The sequence below is a fragment of the Prionailurus viverrinus genome, chromosome C1 (assembly GCF_022837055.1).
Source record: "Prionailurus viverrinus isolate Anna chromosome C1, UM_Priviv_1.0, whole genome shotgun sequence".
Classification (NCBI taxonomy): Eukaryota; Metazoa; Chordata; class Mammalia; order Carnivora; family Felidae; genus Prionailurus; species Prionailurus viverrinus.
This window is the reverse complement of record NC_062568.1, coordinates 189,702,240-189,729,528: the sequence shown is the minus strand read 5'-3', so window position 1 is coordinate 189,729,528 and position 27,289 is coordinate 189,702,240. Positions and strand designations below refer to the sequence as shown.

General features: G+C 55.9%; 1 protein-coding gene across 2 annotated transcripts; it reads left to right on the top strand.

Annotated features, from left to right (window-relative positions):
• On the top strand, positions 1-27,289 carry KIAA1522 (KIAA1522 ortholog). 2 transcript variants are annotated; one of them, XM_047872984.1, is made up of 7 exons: positions 1-287; positions 20,556-20,726; positions 20,811-20,866; positions 21,160-21,283; positions 21,863-21,979; positions 22,072-24,636; positions 25,068-27,289. In XM_047872984.1, the coding sequence occupies exons 1-7, from the start codon at positions 53-55 to the stop codon at positions 25,088-25,090; spliced, it is 3,291 nt and encodes a 1,096-aa protein (XP_047728940.1). In that variant the 5' UTR covers positions 1-52; the 3' UTR covers positions 25,091-27,289. The 2 variants fall into 2 exon arrangements, with proteins under 2 accessions (XP_047728940.1, XP_047728939.1); XM_047872983.1 differs by lacking the exon at positions 1-287 and adding an exon at positions 8,993-9,203.

Sequence of the window (27,289 nt, the reverse complement as noted above, 5' to 3'; positions counted from 1 at the left end):
GTGCCCCGCCGCAGGGGGCCTGACCCCCGCCACCCGGTCCGCCCGCCGCGCCATGGCGGCCCGCGCGCCCCCCGCCGCACCTGCGGCCGACGAGCCGGGGGGTCCGGGCGGCCCCCCGCGCAGGAAGAAGTCCCGCTCCGGCGCGTCCGGCCTCCGGCGCGCCTTCAGCTGGCTGCGGGGCAAGCGGCGCAAGAAGAAGGCGGCGGGGGCCGAGGGCGCCGAACCGGCCGCCCCCCGGGCCAAGAAGGCTGACGACAAGGCCAGGAGGGCCAAGGGTAAAGGCCGAGGTAAGGCGGCCGGGCACCTGGGCTGCGCGCCGGGCGGCGCCGAGGGTGCGGCCAGGGTGGCTCCGCCAGGGGTCCGCGGCGCGTTGGAGGGGTGAGCCTCTAGGCACTGGGGCGGGGGGGAGCGAAGAGCCCGGGGCTCAGCCCGAGCACCCCCATTCTGCGCGCCCCACCCCGCCAGCATCTCCCAGAGTCAGCCCGGCCCCGTTCTGGAGAGAAGGGACCCCCGGCTGGGGCAGGAATCTCCTGGTTTAAGCAGGAAGTGCTGGCAATCTGGCTCTTGGGACGGTGAGGCAGTCCCCCTCCCCCAGGCTCACCCAGGTTCTGCCCTCTGCTGAGTCAGGGGGTCAGAGACTTGGCTCTGGCCTGGGGCCCATGGGAGAGGCAAGTGGCCTTGCGTCTCTGGTGGGGGTTCCTCCAGGTCTGGAAGGTCAACTGCACTCAAAAGGTGTTTCAGCCCCACAAAGGACCCAACGTGGGGCATAGCATGCTTTAGGTTCTTAACTGTGTTAGCTTTTCCCACCTGGCTCCCCTCACCACTCCCCCGGGCCAAACCGCAAACATCCACCTCCTGGGGTGGTGAGCTCACGGATGAGAACGAACCATGGCGCCCCTCCCCATCACTCCTTCCCCCAGGCCTGGTAGAAACATGCCAGTGTTGGAAGCGTGCTTACAGATGGGGGAAACTGAGGCCCAAATTAACGGAGAAGCTGTATCTGGGCTGTGACGGGTACTTAAACACAACAGCCAATTCCCTGTCTGTGGGCTCTCTGGCCTGATGGATGGGCAGCCTGAGGGGAGGTGGGGGGGGGGGCGGATGGCTGACTTGGCTCATCCCTGCTGGGGTCACTTTTCTTTCGGGCACTTGCTTGGTTCTTTTCTCATTTCCCCCCTCTGTTTCTGTCTCCCGTTTGAGGGGTAGGGCATGAGTCTCTGCAAGAGGGTGGGGCTCCCTTGGGGCTTGCCTTGCTCCGAAGTCTACCTTCCCTGTGGCTCCTGCTGCAGTGCCAGAGGTGAGGAAATGGCGGTGTGTGCGGGCCCATCCCATCTGTGTTTACCCTCCCAGTGTCCTTTAACCACCTCCTCTGCAGGAGAATTAGAAGGAACATTTGAGGGGTCAGGAAGAGGGTGAAAAGCCTCTTGTGTGATTGCATCCGGCCTGATCTTCCTTTTGGATGAGGGCCCTGCTCCCCTTTGGCCCAGGCACAAATAGAAGTCAGGGTGCTGGGGCAGGGATGGCTGGGCCAAGCCCTGAGGGAGGGTTTGGGTGAAGGGTGTTTCCAAGGGCTCTGTACTCCCAACTGGAGGCCCGAGTCTGTCCTAAGGCTGTCCCACTGGGATTCGGTCTGAAGTCATCCCCCTCTCAAGAGGGCTTGGGTCAGAATTGCAGCAGGATGGATTGTGGTCAGACTGTGAGGACTGGAGATAGAAAGCTAGTGGTGTACCCCAGGGAAGTGGACCCTTTTCCCCAGAGACCAGCCTGGAGGCAGGGGCTGGGAAAGCTGATCCTATAAGTCCCTGCTCCAACCTCCTGGGGTATATCTGTCATTGCTTCAGTGGCGAGGCCTCCCCCTGCGTTGTGTTTGGTATCCAGTAGCACTGGGCTTTCTGGGCAGCAGTCGGCCTGATTTGAGCCCACGTGCATGGGAAACACCTCCCTGCCCCTGGCTGTTGTTTCCCCAGGTCTGGGGGTGGCCCTGGGTATGACTGGAGGAAGTCCTGCTCCATTTTGCTCCAACCTCCTATTATTCCAGTTGTTTCCTTGTCACCTGCCTGGCCCAACTTCTTTTCTGTTTATGAAGAGAAATGAATCCAATCTCTCTAATCTCCACTGGCACTGCTGATCAGGAAGGGGAAGCCCAAAGAAGGCTTAACTATTTCTGGGGAAAATGTTCAGAATGGAAACTGGGGAAGATGGGAAGGAGGAATATACAGAAAATTCTTGAGAGGTTAGGAGCTTTTGCTGGGAAGCTCCCCCATCCCAGTCTCTGAACCAGAGACCCAGAGATGCAGGTCATGGCTCCCCTAATCTGACTCCACTACAGTTAAGATAGGGAAACTGAGCTTAGAGTAGAATTTTGAGCACTTGTCTTCCAGGACTGCCCTGCACAGACTTAGAAAGAAAAGAGAGGAAATCTGACAATTATTGATTATTCTGAATGTGCCAGGAGCCCTTTATCCATTATCTCATTTGAGCCCATTTGCAGATGAAAAAATATTTGAGGCTCAGTGACAGTGAGTGCTGAATTTGTCCAAACTCGGATTTGAACTCCAACCATCTGCCTCTCCAACCGGTACCGTTTTCATAAATAAGACATACAGGTGGGACACAGACCGGGGGTAAGGCTTAAAGATCTTTTCTTCCAACCCATTCTACAGAAGGGAAAAGGCCCAGAGAGAAATAAGGGAAGTTGACAGAGTGGGAGGAGTATGAGAGTCAGGCAAATAAGAGTCCAGATCCTGGCTCAGTTGCTCGCAAGCCCTGTGATGTTGGGCAGCAACTTCTCTGTGGTCCCACTGATTCCATTACTGGCTCAAGGAAGACAGGGGACCTTCTCACAGGGGTGACCCTCTGGTTGGACGTTGCCTTGGTGGGTTTGTGACTCCAAGATTTCTGTCTCTGTACGATTCTCAAAAGAGGGGACGTGAAAATTTTGCAAAAGTGAAGTTACCACAAAAATGCAAAGGGTCGCTATTAATCACCTGAGCTCTAAGGACCCAGTCTGGAGGGAAGAGGCTCAGGGCTGACAGGACAACTCTGCTGCCCCTCCCAGGCTATGTGACACCCGCAGATTATTAAACCCCTCTAAGCCTCAGTTTCCTTATCTGTAAAACAGGGATAATAAATCCTGGCTTTACAGGGGTGTTTCAGGGACCCAATTAGATAACAGCCATGGAAGTGCTTTGTGAAGCTGTGGAGAAAGGTCTAGAGGGTAGCAAGTTTCTGCGGTTGTGATGCTGAGGACTTGGACGTTAGCTGATCCATGTTTGGAAATCCACTCTTGGTTACGCCTCAGATACCCATGGTGGTAGTGGTGATGATGACTGAGGCGGGAGCCACAGAAAGAATCTCACCTCTGCCCAACAAGAGGACTCAGGCATAAGAAAAAGTAAACAAATAAGAAGCCATATTTTCCAGAAATATCACCTGGACTCCAGACAAGTATGTGGGGAGGAAGTGTTTCTGGGACAGATGCCAGGACTGGAGCCCAAATAGATAATCAGGGGAGGCTCTCTGCAGGAGGTGAGCAGCGTAGAAGAGCAGGGTGCCGGCGAACTTGAAGAAGTAACAAGAAGGCTGCTCTCTGGCAGACCCCGGCTGGGCATCTTTATGAGTGTTATCCTTTGTCCTCACAACAGCCTGAGAGGTGGGCAGTTATTACCATTTATAGGGGAGAAAATAGGTCACTCGGCTTCATTCATTTGAAAAAGACCTATCCTTTACTATGTAGTGTCAGGCACTGTTCAGGGTAACGTGGATACCTGGGACAAGACAGGCAAGGTCCCCACCTGCATGGAATGACAGAAGCACTCAGTCGGCCTCCAGAGGCCACACTCTCCAAACAAAACAGTATGAGGCTGGGTGTGTTTCTGACTCTGGAGAGGAGTACATAGGAGGATGTAGCCCTCCCGAAGAAGGTTACTCACGGGCAGTGGACAGTGGCTGGGTGGGGAGTGGGATCATTCTTGGGATCAGAGTTAGAGGACTTCAGTACTCAAAGAATTCAGGAGCCACCTTGCTGAGTCCAGCAGACTTCACCTGTAGAACTCTGGCCACTCACTCAGGGAGAACTGCCCTTGGTGTGGGGTTGTGAGGAGACTCCTGAGTTTGAGTTGTGCTCTGTACACGTTCTGTGGCACCCCACGGTGGGCCACACATGCCCCGTCTTGACAAAGATGGGGTTTCATGGCCTCTGACAGCCTCTCTGGCTCTAGAATTCTGGTTTAAGGATGGGCTGGGGCCATGAGGGTGGGAGCTATGCTCAGGAAAGGAGAGGCTGCCTTTTGGCCGGTCATGTACAAGACATTGGGACCGAGTGGCCTAGATATTATAGTAAGGAGGGCCAGGAGAATAGTGTGAATAATGCCATCTCTCTCTGCTGAGGAAGGGGCCTGAGGAGCTCCAAAACAGTCAGGACCCTAAGGCACTTTGGGTAATGGACACTTTGCCTATCTAAGGACAGGAGAGTGTCTGTTTGCTTTTCAGTAAACACTCTATTTCCACATTCTGTGCCATTGCATGTGCCGTCTCCCCTACTTAGGGTGTGCATATCTTCACTTCTCTATCCACTGAACTCCTGCTCATCTCTCAAGGCCTGGCACCAGTGTTCTCATCTCTGTGATGGCCCCCAGGGAACTTACTGCCTCCAGACTAGGACAGGGTGCTTAAGGGATTTGGAATTGGACAGTATATGTTTTTCTGGCCACCTCCTTGGGTAGGACATCTCAGTGTCCTTAGCCTGGGGCCTGGACCAATTTGTTAGGGGTAGGTTTCTCTTTGCTGTGGGATACGGCCAATGGGGGAGTGACTTTCTTAGAGGAATCTGTGACCACCTCCTCCAGGCCCCTGTGAAGGGATGGGCATTATCTGCCTTGGGTCCAGATGGGAGAGGGTGCCTCACTATTGTATTTCAAAATATTGATTAAGTATTTAATATTGGGTAATAAGTACCTATACTATGTGCCAGGCATTGTTCTGGGGATGAATGAGAGACAAGGTCCCAGTCCTCATGAACCTCACAATCTGAGGGAGGAACCAGACATGGAACAGGTAATGAAGGGTCAAGAAGTGTGACAAAGGAGGGAAGCACAGTGATCCCAGGGGGAGATCAGGGATGGCTTCCCAGAGGAGGTGACATGTAAACAAAAATGGAAGGATGAAAGGAAGCTGGGGTTGAGGGATTTGCAGTGCTGGAATCAGGCAAGGCGCCTGCAAGGAGCTGGGGCCAGCTGCCTGTCTGGGTTCTGTGGGTTGCAGGAATCACCATACCTCACAGTTTTGAACACCGTGAGGGCAGGACTGGGTTGATGGTCCTTTCCCTCTGCACTGCCCAGCACAGGGCCTGGTGCAAAGTGGCTTTGGGTAATAGCTAGGTGATCTGATATGGGCCCCAGAGCATGGGCATCTGTGGATCCTAGATGCTCAGAGTTGATGGCCTGAGATGCCGCAGGCTGCCGTAACAGCACATACAGATGGGCAGCTGAGGCCCAGAGGACTAAGTGTCTTGCTCAAGGTCACACAGCCAGCCAGCATTAAAGGTGGAGCAGGAACCCTCACCTGCCAGGCTGACCTTAGCTTCCCTACTCCTTTGTTCAGACTTCAAATGGAAAATCCGGCCCCAGAGAGGTGCCTCTACCAGGAGTGGGATGAGATGAGCAGGAAGCTGAGTCCAAGAAGGGCTCCACCCCCTCCCTTACCTCCAGCACCTTCAGGGGCTCATTCCAGCTGCCTCTCCCTCTCCCTCCTGATGGAGGCCTCAAATCCCCACCCATGGCACACATCCCAGTGTTCTGGAAATCCCCTTTGGGCTAGGATGGGCCCTCCCCCCACTATTCTGTCCGTCTCCTGCCCCTGAAGCAGGGCTGGCAGCAAAGTTTGCTGAACTGGGGTGGCTAAGCCCGGTGGCCAGAAAAATCTACACTCTTGTCAGAAAAGGACAGAGGGAGAGCCTCCCCTTACCCAGCTGTCCCCTGGAAATCCCCGTCTCCCCAAACCTTAAAGCTGCCTCAGCTGCTCCTGGCCTGTCACATGCCCATGAAAACTAATGAGAGGAGGCATTGTATATTGTTTGGGCCACCGTGACGGTGGTGGGGCAGGGAGAGCAGGTATCCACACCTCCACCTTCTGTCAACATACCAGCGTACCCCAGCATACCCCACGGCCACCTCTAGGCCCTTGGCTGACTTGGGGGAGGAAGTAAGTTGGAAGCAGGTTGGAAGCAGCTACTATGGGCCGGAGGGGTGGAATCGCTGTTGGGTCTCTCCCATTAGTATACTCCACTGTCTCTGTGCTTTTGTGTTTACTGCCCCCAGGGGCTGGTTCATCAAGGGTTGTCAGCCCTACTCACAAGGTGCCCAGCCCTGTGATTGGCATGGAGGGGAGACAGACACAGCTCAGCTTGCAAAGGGTTTAACCCCCAAATTTTCTGGCAAAGTGCATAATTCCCAGGAGGCTGCTGCTGGGGTCTGCTCCAAACAGGGCCCCCTGTCTGCTTAGGACACCCCTCTCCTCCAAACCTCTAGCTAGGCGAGGTCTTCACCATGGTTCAAGAAAGTCACCAGGCGCTCAGCCCAGTGCTGTGGTTTCTAGGAGTTCTGGTCTTCCATACCAGCTACGTCTTCCCACAGTCCTACCCTAGGCTCTCTCATGCTCTTGGCTGTGGGCAGTACTATTTCTCCAGGATCCTGGAGCAAGCACAGCCTCTGTAGTGAAAGAACATAAGACTGGGACTCTCCTGCCTGTGCCTCTTCACCTTTCCCAGTACTTAAGTGACATCATCACCACCTTCCTCCGCGTCAGCAGGCCAGCCCCACCGTCTCTGCTTCCACCAGGTCCTGTTCAACACCACACGGCAGACATGCTGCGTGCCCGACACTGTGCTGCATTTGGGGTTACTGAGAGGAGGGAGGCGATCAGTGTCCCCGAGGAACTTGTTTTCTGGTTGGAAAGGGAGATACCACACCAAGCTGTTGTCTCGAGACGAGTGTTGGAATGGTGTTGCAGAGGGTGCTGGGGGGCCGTGAGGTGTGATCAGTTCTATCAGAGTGCAGCACTAGTGCCTGTGGGAGCACAGAGGGCTGAGCTGGGGGAGGAGGGCTGCAAGGAAGACTTCCTGGAGGAAGAGACTGTCCAGCGGGATCTTGAGGAAAATGAGGAATCTTCCAGGCAAAGGTGGAAGAGGAAGAAGCATGTGGGAAGGCTTGGAGGTGTGTATGGGTGTGTGTGTGGCAAGCAGTTTTGTGCAGCTGGAGCTCTGATGAGGGGTGTGGTGGGAGATGAGTTGACCTGGGGGCAGGGCAGTTACTGCAGAGCCTCCTGCAAAGGCCAAGGCACCTGCTACACTCCAGACGTCCTTTGAAGTTCTTTGCATACATCCTCGCTCAGCTTATGTCAAGAGATCTGGACGTTACCCTTGAGTGTTCTCTTTGCTCCTTCATACCACCTTTCTCCTTTATGGGCCCCATCTGTAAATTAGGGGAATTGGGCTAGCAGATACTCCGAGGTCTCCCAACTTTGACGCCAGGACTCTCTTCTCTGCAAAGCGGGAACCTGGTGCACCCATCTTGGTATATAGTGTGTGCGTGATGAGTGGATGAATAAAATATAACCCCTCGGGGACTGCACTGTTGTTAATCGCAAACTCTTAGCAAGGCATGGACCTGAAGGAGGGTGGGGCTTGACTCCCCAATTTTGCAGGGAGGGACAGGGTGCCCTGGAGCCACTGGGCATAAGAGGCAGCTTGGTGCAGTGGACGGGCTTACCCAGGGGGCAGAAAGGATGAGCAATATGGGGATTAGAACTGAAGGCTCTGGACTTCTAGCCCAGCAGTCTCTCTGCTACACCATGCTGCCCCTAGTAGGAGAGACAGGGCAGAGCAATGGTAAAGGAGAGTCACTGCCTAGGCTGCTGAGCCCTGAGCACAAGGGCGTTTGTGAGGACACAGAGGTGAGGATAGCCTGGCGGCCTGGAAGGTTTTTAGAAGAGGTGAAGGGAGGCCTAGGTTTGAAAGATGACGACTTGTATAAGGGGAGATGAGTGGGGGGCACACACACATGAGTGGCCTCACATGTTTACCTGTACACTCCATTACTTACACACACAGACACAATGTGACAGAGCCTGCCACAGTTACGTAGGTGGATACACAAAAGCGCATATCCAGATGTTTGAAAACAGACTCAGTGATATGGATAGATGCACACGGATGATTACACAGAGGAACCCACACGTTCAGGGTCACAGGTATGTACACAGGCACACAACTACACAGCCACATTCAAGCATACAGTTACCAATGCCCAATTACATGCCCTCCTTCAAGGTTATGCAGAGGCACAGATAAACAGTAGGAGTAGTAGCATGGATCAGTGGGTATTGGAGTCAGTCTGGGTTTGAGTCCTAGCTCTGTAGCTTACTGATGTTTGACTTTGGGCTAGTCAGCTGACTTCATGGAACCCCTATTTCCCCATCTGTAAACCGGGGATGATGAAACTACCTACCTTATAAAATTGTTTTGTGGCATGAAAGCAGTTTATCAGAGTGCCTAGCACATAGTAAGCGCTATATAAAAGGATGCTGTTATTGAAACACTATTAAGACAGAAATACAGTCAGATCGATACATGTGTACACACAGGCACAGAGACAGGAGATACACACACAGACATGTGACACTCACGGGGTGGTGGCTGGTGGGCCCCAGCAGCAGCCGGGCTCCGGACCCCCCTTGTCTGGAGACCTGGCCCTCGTTCTCTGGGCACCACTGCAGTCCTCAGAGAGGCGGCCGCTGGGCTGAGAGAGCTGGCGACCCGCCTGCCCCACCTGGACACGCGGGCCTTTCCCGAGCGCTCTGGGTGGGGTGGCTCAGCTGGTCTCCCAGGTCCCGGGAGGGGTGGAGCCTACGGGACGCGCGCCAGGCCCCGCCCCTCCACCGGCCCCGCCCCCGGCCCGGCCATTGGCCGCAAAGCCTGGAGGCGTGGCTGAGCTGGGGCTGGGGGCGCCTGCGGTGGCCGCCCGCGCGTCTCTCTGCTTCCCTCCCGGGGCTGCGGGCCCGGCGGCCGGGCTGGTTGGGCTGCGCTAGGGTTTCCGCGCCGGCTCCCGCGCCCGCCATGGGCAACTCACACCACAAGAGGAAGGCCCCCAGCGGCCCCCGGGCCCGCAGCTTCTGGCGGTTCGGGCGGTCGGCGAAACGGCCGGCAGGTAGGGGCCGGGGGTGGGGGCGGGGCAGGCGGGGAGGAGGGTCTCCCTGCCGCAGCCGCCGCCACCGCTGCTGCCCCCTCCCGGGGCTTGGTGGGTGTGAGTGTGGGGGGCCGGGAATCCCCCGCACAGACCCCACCCCTCACATGCGCAAAGAGACACGCGTACATGCGAATACCCACGGGCGGGCACACGTCCATGTTCACAATTTACACAGTCACACACAACACCCACTCAAATGTACGGACATGCAGACGCAAAATCGCATACACGTTTACACCCACAGCGTCGTTGTAGAACGCACAGACCCTGAGACAGGTACATACACCTAGGTATACGGTTTACACAGCCACAGGAATTATACCACACGCGCAGATTCGCACACTCGCATACACACATCAGTCATGTAGGTACAGTTGCCCAGCGTCTTAGGCACATAGATGTACCCACGGGTTCAGAACTGCACAACCAGACTCCCACACTCAGGCTCAAAGACTGACCCGAAGGCACTTTTACACACACACACACACACACACACACACACACACACACTCACACTTGTTAGCCCCCAACGGGCTGAAAGTTTGCAGGAGGGACGGGAGACAAAGGTGCAGGAGAGAAGCAGGAAACCAGGGGGCTGGAGACTATGGGCCGCCTCCATTTGACGTGATTGGGAGTTGGACTGGTTCTTTGGGCTCTCCCCACCCCCACCTGCGTCGCCGCTGCCTGTCGTCCCCCTTCCCCCTACCCGCGGTTCCCGTGGTCGCTGCCGCATGTCTCCCCTTTCAGTGCAGCCACCGAGCTGGAACGCAGCCCTTCCCGGCGTGCTGCGGGATCCCTCCGCGGGTCACATTCCAGCCTCCAAGTGGGGGGTGGGTGGAGGGGGAGAATGGAGAAGGCTTCCAACTCTAGGGTTGGGAGATAGGATTCCTGGTTTCCCCCAGCAGGTGCGACAGTTCAGGGTATCCCCCAGAGTCCCAAGGGTTGCTGGAGGAGGGGCTGTTGAGGGTGGCCAGTTCCTTTACCTGGTGAATCCAGAGATGGGGTAGGGGCTGGGGGTTAGATCTGCTTTTCCCCCTGAGGAAGATAAGGGGATCTCCAACAGAGGCAGGTATTCCTTCTGGCCTTTGGGAGTGGAAGAATCTTGGAGAAGGTGGGGTGGGGTTCCTTTGGCTGTGGTGGGAGAATCCACCCATGTCTTCCCAGGGTGGCCCACATTCCTAGAGGGTCTGAAATGAGCCTGATGATCTCATCCCTCCACACGGGGGCAGGGGGTGACAGATAGAACCTGTGCTGGGAATTGGGGGGGGTTTGGATTTTCAGTGTGACTCTGGTATGGGCTCTGGTGACCTTGAGCAGATTGCTTTCACTCCTCTGGACCTCCTGGCTCCCACGGAAGGGCCTGTCTGTGAAATTAGGGGGGCATAGCTTAGGCGACTTCTGGGACCCTTACGGTTCTGTCTAGCCATTTTATGGATAGAGAAGGTGGGCTTGTCTAAGGTCATGTGCTAGTAGCGGTTTGAAGAATAACAGTGATGATCAAAACAACAGTAGGAAAAGGGTTAATTATGTGCTGGTAGACTGAGGATTCCTCAGAAAGTGGATTGATGAGAGACTCCAGGACCCTCCAGTAGTCTCCCTGTCCCAGCAATCCTGAAATCCATCTGACCACCTGTCTCTCTTAGATTCTGCACCAAGGGGTGGGGCTGGGGCTTTTCCTCTGCTTTCCCGTGGCCACTCTAATCTGATGGTTTCCTGAGAACCAACTGTGGGTGCTGACTTGTGACCATTTGTGGTAGGAGAGAGAGAGAGATGAGAGGACTAGGTTTACAGTCTCTTGCCCACTAGTCCCTGTGCTCTTACAGTTCCTGCTGCAACTCAGGCACCAACCAGGCTTTAAGGTGGTCCTAAGAAACCAGAAAGCAATGTCAAAACAACAGAGAAGTAAGTGTGGGGGCTGAGGAATATCCAGAAGGCTTTTGGGTTGGGGCTAGTTTTAGAAAACTGGAGAGATGGTCTTAATTTGGCCTTCGAAGAAACTACAGGGTTGGAGGGAGTCCTGATTGTTGATTAAATGAGAGAGAGATGACCAGGGATGCTCTTCAGCTCTGGGAAATGGCCATGAACAAAGGCAAGAGTTGAACCTGAGCATGGAGGCTGGAGAGAAAACTGGTTGAGGCTGCTTCCTTGTGCCTGGGAAGAGAAATTCCATTGTGAATGCAAACTTCAATCCCTTTGGTTTTACTTGTGCTGAGGATTGTTAAGGCTTTCTCAGCCTGGGCCTCTGCCCAGGTATGGGACTGGGGTTTGAGTACTTATCCATTTGATTCGTTTGTGAGAGGATGAGGGAAAGGATGCAAGGCAAGCAGAGAGGGCAGGCGTCTGTAGACCATAGGGAGCCAGTGAAGGTGTTTGAGCAAGGGAGGAGCCTATGAAAGTGTTGTGTTGGGAAGATGGCGCCAGAACAGGGCAGGTGCAGGCAGGACAGGTTGGGGGGTGGAGCAGTGAGAGTGGTAGCTCAAGAGAGCAGTCTGGAGGCTGTTGCAGTAATCCAGGGGAGAGGTGGTGAGGTGAGGGCTAGGGACAGGGTGGGGGCTGTGGGAGTGGAGAGGAGTGGCAGTTGCAGACACACCGAGGAGGAGGCGGCAGAAGTGATAGGACCTGGGATTAATCAGATGTTGGGCGTATGGGCCAGAGAGGGCTGTGGAGGCTTAATGCTCCAGGCTGCTTTGCTGAGGGGGTTGGTGACAGAGATAATAACTCAGAGATAAAAATGAGGTTCTGTGCTAAACCCTTTCGTCAGTTAATTCATTTGTCCCCCAACAGGTATAGAAATAAGCTGGAAGCCATTATCCTTCCCATTTTACAGATGAGGAAGCTGGAGCTTAGAGAAGTGAAGTCGCTTGCCCAGGGCCACTCAGCAAGGAGGTAGCTTTGAGATTCAAACTCAAGCCTATCAAATTTTAAAGGCTGTGCCCTTAATCAGTTTAGGAATAGATGGGTTCCTTCTTATGATTGAGGGGCCTGCAGGTCCTCTGGGCAAAGAAAGCCCGAGGCCCTGGGGGTTTGGGGAGCACAAGTGGAGGAAACACTGTGGGAGAGGGGCAGGGGTTGAGGACAGAGCACCGAAGCCCCCCAAGGGCTCAGAGAGGGAGCAGGTGAGAAATGGAAGGAGAACTGAGATTCAAGGAATGGCTGGTCCATTGGATCAATGCCCTTAGATGAAAGGGAATGGTAAGGGTGGACAGGGAGAGGCCTTCTCCCTGCTGGAAAGATACTAACCTGCTGGGATTGTTTGGCCTTGGATCTCAGGAATCCAACCACACCCCCGTCCCTCCCCAGGCCCACTGGCGTCTGGTCTTGGGAAGTTTGGGGGATTGGTGAAAGATGTGAATTGGGAGTCCGGGAGCATCTCCCACCATACCACCCTCCTCTTTTTTTTTTTTTTTTAATTTTTTAACATTTATTTATTTTTGAGAGAGAGAGAGAGACTGAACATGAGTGGGGGCAAGGGGCAGAGAGAGGGAGACTCTGAAGAGGGAGACTCTGAGCTGTCAGCACAGAGCCCGACGCCAGGCTTGAACCCAAGAACCGGGAGATCATGACCTAAGCCAAAGTTGGATGCTTAAACTGACTGATCCACCCAGATGCCCCTGATCCTCCTCTTTTTCCCAGACATTGTACTGTCAGGTTTATACACAGCCACCCCCTTCCCCTGCCCCCGTGGGATTTATTGTTTCCATCTTGCTGATTAGGAGATTGAGGGAATAGACTAAGTCATTGGTGGAGTCAGACCACCTGGAATTCTTTTCATCCCTCCCCCTGCCTCTGTACTTGGAGCACCAGGGGTCTTTGGTAGGTCCCACAGCTGGGAAAAGTCCTGTTCCTCTTACTCACCTACCCCCCAGCTTCTCCCTACAACTCCTCCCCCTTCCTGGGAGAGATTGTGACCAACAGTGTGTCTGGACTTGGTTGTGGAAGCCTTGGGCTTGCAGACAAGAGGCTGGCCCAGCCCTCTCTGGTCGCAGGGATCACCCCCCCCCCCCCCCACCGCTGCTGCCCCAGGCCCTGACCCAAAGTGGGGGACACTACCCTCCTAGGGGCAGAGCCCACATGCTAAGGGACCTTTAGAGATCATTTCTCCGACCCTCCCATCTCATAGATGAAGAAACTGAGGCTCGGGAAAGGGCACGTACTGGCTCAGCATCATGCTGCAATTGAGGGGCAGTGAGAACTCAAACCTTGAGGCTCTTGACTCCCAGGGCCCTGGGGTCTCTGGTCTGGGCTTGGAATTCCCTTCCCTCCCAAACAGGAGGATTAGGAGGACTAAGTCACTGAGGAGCTGATAGGGAACTCTTGTTAAAGTGTCCCTTATCAGGCTTTATCTTAATAATGGTCCTTAAGGCCACTTGGGATTTGAAGAGAGCTCCGGAAGTGGGTGGGAGTGGAGGCCTCTGGTGGTATGGGAAGAACAGGATTTTGCAGCCAGTCAGAGCTGGGTTCACACACCCTGAGTCTGCCAGTTACTAGCTGTGTGACCTTAGGTAAGTCACTGACCCTGAGGGAGTGCCTCTGTATGGCAAGGGGGATTTAGTGAGATCATGTGTGTCTCAATCAGTTGGTACTATCAATACATGTGAGTTTATTATCTGTTACCAGTAGAAAGGCAGAGGGGCCTGAGAGAGACCTTTACCCACCCCTACACCCTGGAGAGGCAGAAGCTCCCTTGAGGACCACACTTTGTGCTTACACTTGGTTGTGTGGCTTTGGCTTTCCCAGCTACTCCATGAGGTAGCTGTGTTGGTCCTTTACAGATGAGATTGAGGCTCAGAGAGGCTGATTCATTTGTCCAAGGCCTCCAATCCAGGCTTCCTGATTCCCAGGCTTTTCCCCTCTTGACTTCATCGTGGCTGCCTCTCCGCCATATATAAGGTAGGGATAATTGTGCCTTGAAGGAACAAAGGAAAGGGTTTTTGGAAATTGAGACTCGCACCCTGGCCCAGAGAGATTATTATGTCATTGTCAGGAGCAGATACTGACCCGGAAACTCATTATGACATTTATTAATATTATTGTAGCTAATTCCTCCCTGCACTACTGCTGGTTCCTGCAGCCGCCTGAGGCATGGGATCCTCCTCTCCTTGTTGGGGCACTCCCTGCCCCCCCATATTTACCTTAAAACCAGCCTGTCAGCTCTGCAGCTCTGCTCTAGGGCGGGGCTTCCCACTGAGGGGAGGGAGGAGGGGGATTTCCCTTCTGCAGAAGTGGGGTGCAGAGCTCCCCCTCTTTGGGCAGGGACTGAGGCTGCATGTAGCCCCCCTGATCCCTTAACTTCCTTGGACTTAGGACCATTGCAGTGTTTGGAGTGAGACCCAAGTTCCATTGTGGGCTCAGCCACTTCCTGGTTGAGTGACCTTGAGCAAGTCACTTTCCCTGGAGCCTCCTTGTGCTCTTTGTGAAAAGGGAAGTCAGACATACCTTTCAGGTTTTTTGTTGGGTGTTCTGTGAGACTGAAGAGAAAGAGAAACTTCCACGTGAAGGTTTTTGTTATACTCATTTCCCTTTGTCTTGGAGAATAAAATCTCCATACGTTCTGGGTTCTGCTCCTATTGGAAGGCCCTGGGTTGTTCACCAGTACAGAGGGGCTTAGGACCTCTGAACACCCTGAATCCTGGCTCCCGGGCCTGGCCAGTGGTCAAATGTGGTGGGGGAGCGGGGTCAGGCCCAGGCCTGGAGGGCTCCAGCTCCTGAGTAAGGCCACCTGGGCAGCTGTTCCCTCCCCCCGTCATTCCTCTCCCCTGAGTCAGGCCTGCCTGGCTGTGGGCGCGCCACCACCCCCGCCCCTTGCTCTGGAATGGGGCAGGTTGAGGCCTCACCCCATGGAGGATGTTGCCAAGACAGTGTGTACGCATGCGCACAAATGTGCCCTTGGCCTTGGGGGTTGGGGGCTCCCTCCCCCTTTCTTCCCTGTCCCCAAGCTCAGGAAAGCCCCACAGTGGTGGGTACATGCACCTGCCTTTGTGTACACACAGCCACCTGGCTGGGCCCTGTGTGAGTCTGCGGTCCTGCTCCTGTGTGAGGACACGGACTAGGGTGGCCTGGGTGTGCTTTGTGGACGTGGTCCTGCGAGCACCCACCTGTGTGTGGGGGGGCCCAGTGGGACATTTTGGAGGTGCAGGCGCACATACTTCTGCTGGTTGGACTATATCTGAGCTCACGAACTTGCATGTGTGCTTCCTGGTGTGCCCTTCATCTTAGGGGGTGTGGCCGAGAGCAAGGTGTCTTCTCTGATCCAGGAAGCTTCCTTCCTCTGGCAGGTGGGGGAGGAGGGGAGGCGGAGGCTGCAGGCTGAGCCAGGAGCTTCAGCCCCAGGCTGTACCTCTGGACTGTGCCATGGCAGAAGGCTCTAAATACAGCCTTGGGCAAGGTCCTTCCACTCTCTGGGCCCCAGTTTCTTTGTGAGGTCCCTGCCCTCCACTGGAGACTCTGGTTGCTGAGCTCCACCCTTAGCAAGTCAGAGGTGTGTGGACCCGAGCCTTGCCTTGCCTTGCGAGGCTCAGAGAGGCCTCAGGCTCTGGCCAAGCTGTGGGTGTGGGGGGAGGGGTGTTGCTGGAGCAACCAGATGTTATCAAGTGTGAGAGCCTTGGATCCTCTGGGACTTTGCAGCTGTGGCCCTGACTGCCAGCTTGGGCCTGAGACCTTGAGCTGATGTTCCCCCATGCCCTGAGTGGAGCTCAGCCCTGAGTTTCCTTGGTTAGCGGGTAGCTGAGGATGACTGTGTCCTGTGTGGGTAAAGCCTTCAGTTTTGGAGCCAGCCAGGGCTTGGGAAGTCACCTAGCTCTCGGAGCCTCACAGGTCCATGATCTACAATGGGAGAGAATCCTCGAGAACCTGCCTCCAAGGGCTATTGTAAGATCCAGGAGGGCAGAGACTGCCTTCCCCCAGCACCTGGCATTAATCACCCTACAAGTATGAGGCCTATTGCTCTTTTCAGTCTGAGCGGGACTAATAAGGGGGCAGGTGAGTCTGGCCTCAGAGAGGGAAGAGGGGAGGCTGTGGCCAAGAAACTTTGAATTTCTGGGGATGAGAGGGTCCCTCAGCCCTTGTTCAGAGGGGAGATAGGGTTTGTAGCTGGCATGGCAGACAGAGCATAACTTTTGGATTCCAGTTGTCCTGAGTGCAAATACCACCTTGGCCTTTCCCAGCTTGCCCCTTCTAGCCTCCATTTTGTCATCTGTAAAATGGGGACAAAAGGGCCTATTTCCAGGATGCCTGGGTGGCACAGTCGGTTAAGTGTCCAGCTCTTGATTTCCGCTCAGGTCATGATCTCGAGGTCGTGAGGTCCTGAGGTCAAGCCCCGCATCGGGCTCCACACTGGGCTCAGAGCCTGCCCAAGATTCTCTGTCCCACTCCCTCTGCCCCTTCCCAACTATGACAGCATTTTTTCTCTGTCTCTCAAAAAAAAAGTGCCCACTTCTTAGGATTGTTGTTTAGATTGAAGTGATTTGTGGATTTACATACTATCCAGCTGCATAAAAGTTTGTTTTCTAGAGAGCAAGGGCTCATCCTCTGAGTGGTCTGAGAGGTGGGGCAGCGAATGGGGAAGGGGCTGCAGAGGGGTCTTGCAGCATGAGAGCCACTGTGAATTCTTAGATCCTTAGGGGCTCAGAGAGAAAGGTGTGGTGAGGGGAGTGTCCTGAGGTTAAGTTTGGGGGACAGCACTTCACAGACTTTCTCTTCCACCTTCTCAGCTACTCTTTTTGGAGTTGTCCAGGGGATCTCTTAACACTGTTCCTACCCAGTTTAACCTTCATTGTTGACCTCCTGGGGCTCTTTGAATAAAAGCCAGACTCTGCCATGGCCTACCGGGCCCCACCTTGACCTGGCTCCTGTCATTCTCTCCCTTGCTCACCGTATTTCAGCCCCACTGGCCTCCTTTCTATTCTGGGAGACCCCCCCTCCCCCCCCCCCCCCCCCCCCCGCCCCGACTCCTGCCTCAAGGCTGACACTTGCTCTTCTGTCCCTAGGGCTCTGTGCCCAGCACTTACCCTGGCGGGCTCCTCCTCCTTCAAGTTTTGGTTCCAATGTCCTTTCCTTAGAGAGACTTTCCTTGATGCCTCTTATAGGCACCCCCTTCTCTATCATAGCTTCCCAGTCTTCACTAATCTAAAATTATAATTAGTCTACCTCATTCATGTATTCATCAAATGTTTTTTGAACTCACAATATGTGACAGGCACTGATTTAGATGCTAGGGATGTACTGGTGACCAAGACAAAGTTCTCCATTTGCTATAGCTCTCAATACTAGCTCGATAAATTCTGCTGATTGAATGAATGGGTACAACTGTCTTATAAAGAGGGCTTATTGGCCTTGTTTCCATTTGAGGTCATGACTTGTGTGTGATGGAGCTGGATTTGAACTTGAGCCCGACTTCCCTCCAGTTCCCTCCTCCCACCTTCCACTTTTACTGCCCTCAGCTGTGAGCTGGTTTCTTGGCTAGTTCTGTTCTCCCTACCTGGTGATTCATCAGAGTCACCAAGTCACAGAGTGAGGCCAGTGGGAAGGATCCTGGGCTGGAAGAGCAGGAGGGGGACGATGAAGCCTACCTCTGCTGTGTGACCTTGGATAGTTCATAGTGCTTCTCTGGGCTGCTTCCACCTGACCAAAGTGGGAAGAAAGTCCCGAACATACACAGGAGGAGTTGTTCCCACCGGCCACTGTGTTTCTGCTCTGGGCATCTCCCTGGCTTCCTAGTACTGTGTCCTGGGCTGTGTCCCAGCGGCTTTCTCCAGTGAACTTGCCATCACAGGCAGTTCTGGGCTGCCTGGCTGCTCCACCTCTGAGTTCCTTCCCCAGGGAATTACCCTCACCAGCCAGGAGGACTTGGGGATCATGCCAAGTGTATTTTAGTGGCTCTTCCACCCACCATCTGGCAGCTGGGACCCCTGCCATAGCTCTGGCCCCTGATGGTTTAGTAAAGGACTTGGGGACGGGTTAATGGTCTGCTCCTGGGACTGAGTGTCTTCAGCCCTGCTAGTCATACTCTCCACCAGAGCCGAGCATCTGCAGACTCGGGGCCTCAGTTTCCCCGTGAGAATCTGGGATGGTTCTTGCTACTGCACTCCACTTGAGGGGCGGGGTCGGTGGGTGGGCGGGACCAGTGGCGCAGGTGGGAGGAGGACCTGGAGAGCAGCCCCTCCCCCTCCCCTGCCTGGCGCTGGCTCTGCAGCTGGGCGGGCGACTCGCACCACTCGGTGCTGGGTTACGGTGAAGGCGGCGCCCGGCGCTCCGGAGAGGTCGGAATAGGGGACGGCCCGAGTGGCGCCCGCAGTCATGGTGGTGTTCCTGGGCCGCCGCCTTCCGGTGCTCCTCGGGCTCTTTAAGAAGAAGGGTGAGTGGGTGTGGCTGGGGAGGGGGAAAAGAAGGACCCCGACACCTCTATTTGCCAGAGCCTTCTGTAAAAAGGGGATCAAAGCCGGGGAAGGCTAATGGGTGGGGGATGGGGGGCAGTAATGAGGCCAGATTACCCTGTCCTCCCCTGTGCCTTTGTCCAGCGGCTTTTCCGCTGCCTTTGTCTGGGCCCTGCTTCGGTTTGGGAGGATGGATCCAGATGTCTCTGACCTTGAAGCCTGCAGCCCTTGGGTGAGACTGCCTCCCTTCAGGGGTACCCACACTGTACTGGGTACATCCCAGTACTTCAGTTCTGAGAGGCAGGGCACCCTCTTCCAGGTCAATCAGCGTGTGTGGAAGGATGGGATGTGGGGAGCAGAGAAGAGAGAAAAGTAGTGCCCCTGGAATTTGGGGCGTGATCATTGAAACGCTGTTTAGAGGCCAAGGTGGGGCCCCTAGAGAAGTTTTGGAGGGCGGGGTCAATGCCTGCTTACTGCTTCTCTAGGAACTGGGCTTTCAGGCCTGGATTAAGACATGGGGGCCATGGTTTATCGGACTTTTGCCGGGGGTGGTGGGGGGGAGGCGGGCAAGCAAATGTCCTTGGTTGGAGTGTGGTCCAGGTGTCCCCTCTGGGAACCTGGAGTTTAGTCTTGGCTCTGATTTGCTGGGTGACCGTAGGCAAGGCCTTTCCATCGATCTTGTTTCCCCAACTTGTAAAATGCAGGGATTAGGTGAGACTCATCGGGATTGTTGGGAGACTTAGGAGCTCTGACCTTGTAGGGTTCCTGCAGGTTCCCTGGGCAGGAGCTGGCTGTTGAAGAGTGGGCCAGGGAAGAAGAAATGGGCAGGTGTCTGAGCTGAAGACCCTCATCCTGGGGCGTGGCCCTTTAAAGGGCTTGTTTTGTTCCTGCCCCTCTCTACAAGGTGCTGCCAAGGTCACATGACCCTCCCAGCGCTTTTGCTTATGTTGTGGGTTCCATTTAAAAGGGGGGCTGGGGCTGCAAAGTGCTGACACAGCCCCCTATTCCCAGGATTAGATGACCAGCTTCCCTATGGGCGGGGCCTGTAACAGGATCCTTTGTAATGGATCCCTGGCTCCTTTGCACCAGGGGTTGGGGCCTCCCGGAGAGGGGGATGCCTGGGACTGTTCTCCCAAGAGAGGCTGGAGCTGCCTTGTCTGGGGCTAGAGGGGCCCGGAGGAGGGCCTTCTTCCCTCCCCTTCTTTCCTCTAAGGGATAGCCACATGGGTGAGTAGGGGACATAAGAGGCCATGTCCCTTATTTGTCCCTCCTACCAGGACTTCCTGGGAATTCTGGTTGTGACCTCTGAAAGCCCACACCCTTTCCTAGTGTCCCACAGTGTCTTCCTGGGCCTGGGCCAAGGGGGTGTTTGAAAGGGGTGGTTTTTTTTCTGTAAAGTAAAGCTCGGGGTGTGGAGACAAGACAATGTATTTGCTACGGGCTATGTGTATACAGGGTGCCTTACATCGGGCCCTGTGTGACATGTGGATACACAGTCGTGTATGTACTTGGGTATTGTTTGTATATGTACAGAATGGGAACTGTAGCTGTTGTGTATAGACCTAGGGACTGGCTGTGTTCTCTGGGGGCCCCTGTGTTCGATGTTGGTTCCCAGATATGTTTATACTGGGATGCTGTTTGTGTATGTCCTGAAGCCTGTGGGTGTTGTGTGCATATATGGTGGGCTTGTGTGCCCTGGGTATGGGGAACTTTGTGTGGTGTGGGTACTCAGATGTGTACTCTTGGGTACAGTTTGCGTATGTGCATGGGGGCTGTGTGTATCGCGTGTATAACTCAGAACTGTGGGTTGTGTCTACAGATTGGGGGAAGCAGGCCTTGCATGTGTGTGCAGGGACCGTGTGCAGTCTTGGGACTGGGGGTGTGTTGTGGTGGAGCCTGTGCATCCCCAGGCCTCACTTCTCTTCCTCCTCTGTTCCGCTAGGCTCTGCCAAGGCTGAGAGTGACAAACGTCTAAGTGTGGGGTCCGGCCAGGGGCCAGGGTCTGTAGTGGATGAGCACCAGGACAATGTCTTCTTCCCCAGTGGGCGACCGCCTCACCTCGAAGAGCTGCACACGCAGGCCCAGGAGGGGCTCCGTTCCCTCCAGCACCAAGGTAGCCTTCACTTCCCCTCCAGTATCCCTCTTAGCTCTCCAAGGTCAGGGACCTAGCCCGACACACCTTTCTGGTGTCTTCCAGAAAAACAGAAACTGAATAAAGGTGGTTGGGACCATGGAGACACCCAGAGCATCCAGGTGAGCTCTGCCCCCAGCTCAGTCCTGACTCTGCTTTTCCCTTCCTGCTGAATCTCTGGCAAGTATGGTCTTTGAACCCTTTTGGATCTCAGTTTCCTTTTTGTATCACGAAGGGCTGGACTAGATGACCCCTCAGGGCTAGTCCAGCTGATAACCCGCTCAGTGCTAGGTGAAGCTGGGGAGAATCCAAGTCAAAAGTTCCAAAGGGAAGCCCTGAAGAGGCAACAGCAGAGGCCCACGTAGGCCTCTGGGATGTCTGAGGCCAGGGCCTGATCTCCTTCTTCCCTCAACAGTCCTCCCGGATGGGGCCAGATGAAGACAGCATCTCTTTCTGCAGCCAGACCACATCCTACACGGCTGAGAGCTCCACAGCAGAGGACGCTCTCTCCATCCGCTCAGAGATGATCCAGCGCAAAGGTGTCTGCTCACCAGCCAGGATTCCCGGCGGGGGAGGGGGCAGTGGGCACCACCTCGGTCCCAGCACCTGCTCCTTGCCCCATTTCCTCTTCATCTGGCATTTCCCAAGGCTCTGTGAGTCAGTGAATCCAGGAAACACAGTATCCTGCGTTTTTCTTGGAGACTCACCATGCACATTAACTGCAAAGCAGGACAGTTAGGAGTCAGGAAACCTGGGTTTGAGCCTGGTGTTGCTGCTTCCCAGCTGTGTGACCTTGGGCTAACCCTTAACCACTCTGATCTTTGGTTTGATGTTCTATAAAAATGAGGTTAAGAGTACTTACATTATTGGAACGAGTGCCAAGTGTTCAGCATGCTAACACATAATAATTGTTCACTAAGTGGAAATTATCACTGGAAATTATCAGCCTTCTAGAAAAGAAGTGTTTAGCTTTGTTTAACCTAGCTTGGCCCACGCCTCCTTGATTATGGAAATCTTTTTTTGCAGAGCACTGATTAGTGATTCCACAGAAGTAGTGCTCTGCAAAATGTGTCCTGAGACCTGCTCTAACGGTTTCTCTCCCCTGGACTGGCCCCCAGGGTCCACCTTCCGACCCCATGACTCATTTTCCAAATCGTCCGGGAAGTCGGGGCGGCGAAGGCGCGAGAGGCGGAGCACGGTGCTGGGACTGCCGCAGCACGTGCAGAAGGAACTCGGTGAGTCTGGCGGGGAGGAGGGCAGTGGTGGTGAGTCGGGAGCTCTGGCTGAACCCTCCGCTGACCCCCCCAGTCCTCCCTGTCCCTCGCAGGTCTGCGGAACGAGCGTGAGGCACCAGGTACCCCTCGGCCTCCTGGTCCTCGGGATGCCATCCGCATCCCCACGGTGGATGGCCGTCCAGCGGGCCCGGCCTCAGGGACAGGGGCCCGGGTGTCCCTGCAGGCGCTGGAGGCACGGGCCCAGGCCGGTGCCGAGGCCGAGGCCATGCTGCAGCGCCACATCGACCGCGTCTACCGGGATGACACCCTCGTTGGGCGGTCCACAGGAGCCCGGCCCCCGCCAGTGACACGGCCCATGTCCTTAGCGGTGCCCGGACTGACAGGAGGGGCAGGGCCTCCAGAACCCCTGAGCCCAGCCATGTCCATCTCGCCCCAGGCCACCTACTTGTCAAAACTGATTCCGCATGCTGTCTTGCCGCCCACGGTGGACGTGGTGGCCCTGGGCCGCTGCAGCCTGCGCACACTGAGCCGCTGCAGCCTGCTGTCGGCCAGCCCGGCCTCTGTCCGCTCGCTGGGCCGCTTCTCCTCAGCCTCCAGCCCGCGGCCCCGCAGCCGCCATCCTTCCTCCTCCAGTGACACCTGGAGCCACTCTCAGTCCTCTGAGACCATTGTGTCTGATGGCTCTACCCTCTCCTCTAAGGGTGGCTCTGAGGGTCAGCCCGAGGGCTCTCTGGCTAGCAGTAGCGCGGCACCCCCTCCCCAGGCGGGCAGTGGGAGGGGCTCTCCCAGCGGGGGCAGCACCGCCGATGCCTCCGACACTGTCAGCGTTCGGAGCAGTGGGCAGCTGTCCGGCCGGAGCGTGTCCCTCCGTAAGCTGAAGAGGCCCCCCCCACCTCCCCGCCGGACCTACTCACTCCATCAGCGGGGCTCAGCAGCACCCGATGGGCCCTTGGGGTTGCCGCCCAGGCCTGAGCGGAAGCAGCAGCAACAGCTGCCTCGGCCACCCACCACTGGTGGGGCAGAAGGGACGGGGGCAGCTCTGTGTCCCTCCAACTCAGCAGGCACCTGGGTGCCTGGCTTGTCTCCAGGTGGCTCCCGGCGTCCCCCACGCTCCCCAGAACGGACGCTCTCACCCTCCAGTGGGTACTCGAGCCAAAGTGGTACTCCTACCCTCCCTCCTAAGGGTCTAACAGGGGCCCCTGCTTCCCCAGGCAAGGCCCAACCCCCTAAACCAGAACGTGTCACTTCCCTTCGTTCCCCTGGGGCCTCTGTCTCTTCTTCCCTCACATCTCTATGTTCCTCATCCTCTGACCCAGCCCCCTCAGACCGGTCTGGTGCACAGATGTCGACTGCCCTGGGTGACAGGTTTGCCATACCTCCTCACCCCAAGGTGCCCGCCCCTTTCTCCCCACCCCCTTCCAAGTCCAAGAGTCCTAAACAAGCTGCCCCCGCTCCTGCCACTCCTGCTGTGGTCCCTGGGCCGGTCTCTACTGCTGATGTGAGTCCCGAGCCCCCACCAACTCCGCAGACCTCCCTGACCCCGCCACAGGAGTCACCCAGTGCCCCCAAAGACCAGTCACCCCCACCGTCCCCACCTCCATCTTATCATCCTCCCCCACCACCCACTAAGAAGCCTGAGGTCGTTGAGGCCCCATCTGCCCCAGAGACTGCTGAGGAGCCCCTCCAAGACCCCAACTGGCCCCCACCCCCGCCTCCTGCACCGGAGGTGCAGGACCTTTCCATGGCTGACTTCCCCCCACCTGAAGAGGCCTTTTTCTCTGTGGCTGGCCCTGAGCCTGCAGGCCCTTCAGGCCCCCCAGAGCCTGTTAGATCCCTGGCTGCTTCATCCTTCTCAGTTGCTGTCTCTTCCCAGAGCCAGCTTCGCGGTTCCCCAGACCCTCCTCCGGCTCCACCAGCCCCACCTCCAGCTGTTTCTGTCTCGGGGCTTTTGGCCAAGCTCCCACGGAAGGAACCGGTGGGCTGCAGCAAAGGCAGCGGGGTTCCCAGGGAGGATGCTGGCGCACCCCTGGTCACGCCCTCACTCCTGCAGATGGTTCGGCTGCGCTCTGTGGGCGCTCCTGCGGCTGCTGCAACCCCGGCCTCCGGGCCGTCAGCCCCCCAGAAGCCGCTACGAAGGGCCCTGTCAGGGCGGGCCAGCCCAGCGCCTGCCCCCTCCTCAGGGCTCCATGCTGCTGTCCAACTCAAGGCCTCCGGTCTGGCTGCCAGCAAGGACCCTGCGAGTGCCCAGCCCAATGGACCGCCTGAGGTGGAGCCACGGTCTCCCCAGTCCCCTGCCTCTATGGCCAGCTTCATATTCTCCAGGGGCACCAAGAAGCTGCAGCTGGAGAGGCCAGTGTCCCCTGAGACCCAGGCTGACCTCCAGCGGAATCTGGTGGCTGAACTTCGGAACATCTCAGAGCAGTGGCCACCCCAAGCCCCAAAGAAGCCACCTAAAGCTCCCCCACCCGTGGCTCGCAAGCCCTCTGTGGGAGTCCCGCCATCCACCTCGCCCAGCTTTCCTCGGGCTGAGTCCCTTACTGCTCCTCCCACCAACGGGCTCCATGCTGAAGACAGGACTAAGGGGGAGCTGGCGGAGAATGGAAGTGTCATGCAGCTGGTGGGCCTGGAGGAGCAGAAGCTGGGCCCACCTGGCTCAGGTACGGTGGATGGGGGTGGGGGTGGGTCCCCATCACTGGTGTTGGGAAGCAGGTGTCTGAAGTCCCACTACTGGGAATTTGTTACTGGATCTTTAAGATTTCCCTGGTCTCGGGCTGCCTGGGACGAGTGAGCGATCACCGTTGATAAGCTAGTGAAGGAGCATGGTATGTTGGGCTTTGAAGTCAGACCTACTGAGTTTGAACTCCAACTTTGCCATTTTATCTACCCATCCTGGCCTTAAGTTCCTCACCATAAAGTGCAGGGCAATGATGCCTACATTAGCATGTCAGAGGTATTGTTTGTAAAACATCTAGCTGGTGCTGTTGGCATCGGTCAGTTGAGGAGGTGAGGATGTGCCTTGGGCTCTTAGTAGCCAGAACTAAGCCAAGAGGCCCCTTGCTGAATGTCCCTTCTTTTCCCCCTGCCGCAGACCCACAGAAAGAGCTGGTCTGACCACCAGGCACCTCACTGGCACTGCTGACCCATCCCAGGAATACAATCTCAGGGACCTGAGCAGCTCCAAGGATGAGACGATACGGCAGACACTTAACCTAGTAGAGAGGATGCCTGCAGCCTTAACGTTCACAGCCTTCGATATTTATGCAAGCCTGGTGTTGATCCTGCCCTCCAAGTCATCCAGCTCATGCCTTTTCCTCCCTGGATGGATTCCCCTCTGGCAGCTGCTGCTTGTCTTGGCCTTAGCCTCATCTTGAAGGAGGTAGCTGGTGGGAGTGGGTGGCTGCGCCCCCTGCTGGCCCTGAGGCCACACGGTTGGGAGGAGAGCGCCTCACATGAATTTTTCCTCCCCCCCCCCCCATGTCCAAATCATGCATACTGTAGTCCAGAATCAAAGCACTTTTGACAAGTGGCTGCATGTCCATCCTCCAAGGCCCATGAAGCCTCATTCTAAGGGCCTGTTTACATGGCGGCAGCATCAGTCCCTGGTAGCCAGCCCATAGCTGGGACCAGTCTGCTCCCTCCGATCCAGTTTGCTCATTTCCTAGTTCTTGGAGGTGGGCGAGTCGTTGTATTCCCACAGGTTTCTCCAGGCTGGAGGTAGGAGCGGGGCTGTGGAATTCCAAAGCACAAAAGGGGCAGCAGGGGTTAGCCCTCCTGTGCCTCAACTGACCACCAACCACCTGCCTTCCAGTTCTGCCAGGTGCTCCATGCAGGGGACAAGAAGTGGGGACTGCCTGGGCCCAAATGAGGGAGGGGGTGGGAGGGAGAAGAAGAGAGGAGGTCCACAGGCTCTGTCCTCAGAGAGTGGGAGGACAGAACAGGGAGGCCTCTCAGCGGGCACTTGGTAATGCCAAGCATCTGCCCCCTTGTTTCACTTGATCAGGTTGGGGTGGGCAGGCAGGCGCAACACTTCAGAGGCAGGAGCCCATGGGCTGTGGCAAAGCTGTGTCCCTTTCAGCTGTGCAGGAAGCCCTGAGGGAGGCGGGTGGAGGGTCTGGCCAGGGGAGCGCTTATTTGGGCAGTGGGCCCAGACCTGGCCCTACAGATTACATTCTCTGACCTTTCTCTTTACTCGGTGCATGTTCTTTCTGCAGCTGCCTTTCAGCACAGGTGGTTTCACTGGGGGGAGCTGACGCTGAGTGACAAGGATGGGAAGGAAGCCAAAGGTGCATTCTATTCCAGACTCTTCCCTAGTCAGTGAAGGGGGTTCAGTGCTCCTGGGGAGCAGGCTGGGCGATTGCCCCCTGGCCATCAGCTTCTGCTACTGAGGTCTCCTCTAGGAATTTTAATGACCTATTTTCAGCCTGTGCCTCCTACCTAGGTAAGCTGGCTTCCCCACTGGCCCCGGTGCCTCCCTTCACAGTAGTGTGACTGCCACCAGGGCCACCCCTTCTGGCCTGATCCTCTTTCCTCAACAGTGACTTGGGCTTGAGGAACCTCACTTTTAGCTGCTTCTGTGGAGAGGCCGAACCCCTCCCAGAACCAGAGCTGGGAACACAGGGGATGTGGTACGAGAGCCCAGGTTCCCGGGGCCCTCCCTCACTGCGGTCTTCTCCCTGTGGCTGTAAACCAGCGTTCTGTAAACCAAGGTTTCCCTTGCCCTTTGGGTAATGGAGAGCGGCTGCTGGGTACATGTCGCACCTGTCCAGTGAGCCGGGGAAAGAGGAGAGTCAGTCAGTATGCACTGCTCTGCTCAGAGCTCCTGACCAGCCCCCTGGGAACCAAGACCAGGCCAAAGCCTCCACGAAAGAAACCTGGCCCTGGCAGCAGCCTTGGAGCTGTTGGAGATGGAGATGGGAGGGAGCCCAACTTCTGTGTCTCTTCCCCCCCCCCCCCCCCCCACCGTTACTTGAGCTCCTTATCCTCAGTTAGAATCTTCTGAGCTTGTTTCCCCACTGGGTGGGACAGAGTACAAAGGAGAAGGGAGGATCTAGAAGAGGCAACCCTTCTTTGTCCTCTGGGGTAAATGAGCTTGACCTAGTGCAAATGGAGAGACCAAAAGCCTCTGATTTTTAATTTCCATAAAAATGTTAGAGAGAGAGAAGTATATATATATATTTCTTTAAATTTTTGAGTCTTTGATATGTCTATACAAACAATCCATTCCCTCTGCCCTGAAGCCTGAGTGAGACACATGAAAGAGCTGTGTGTGTGTGTTTCATTCAAAGGTGTTAATTAAATGATTAAAACGTG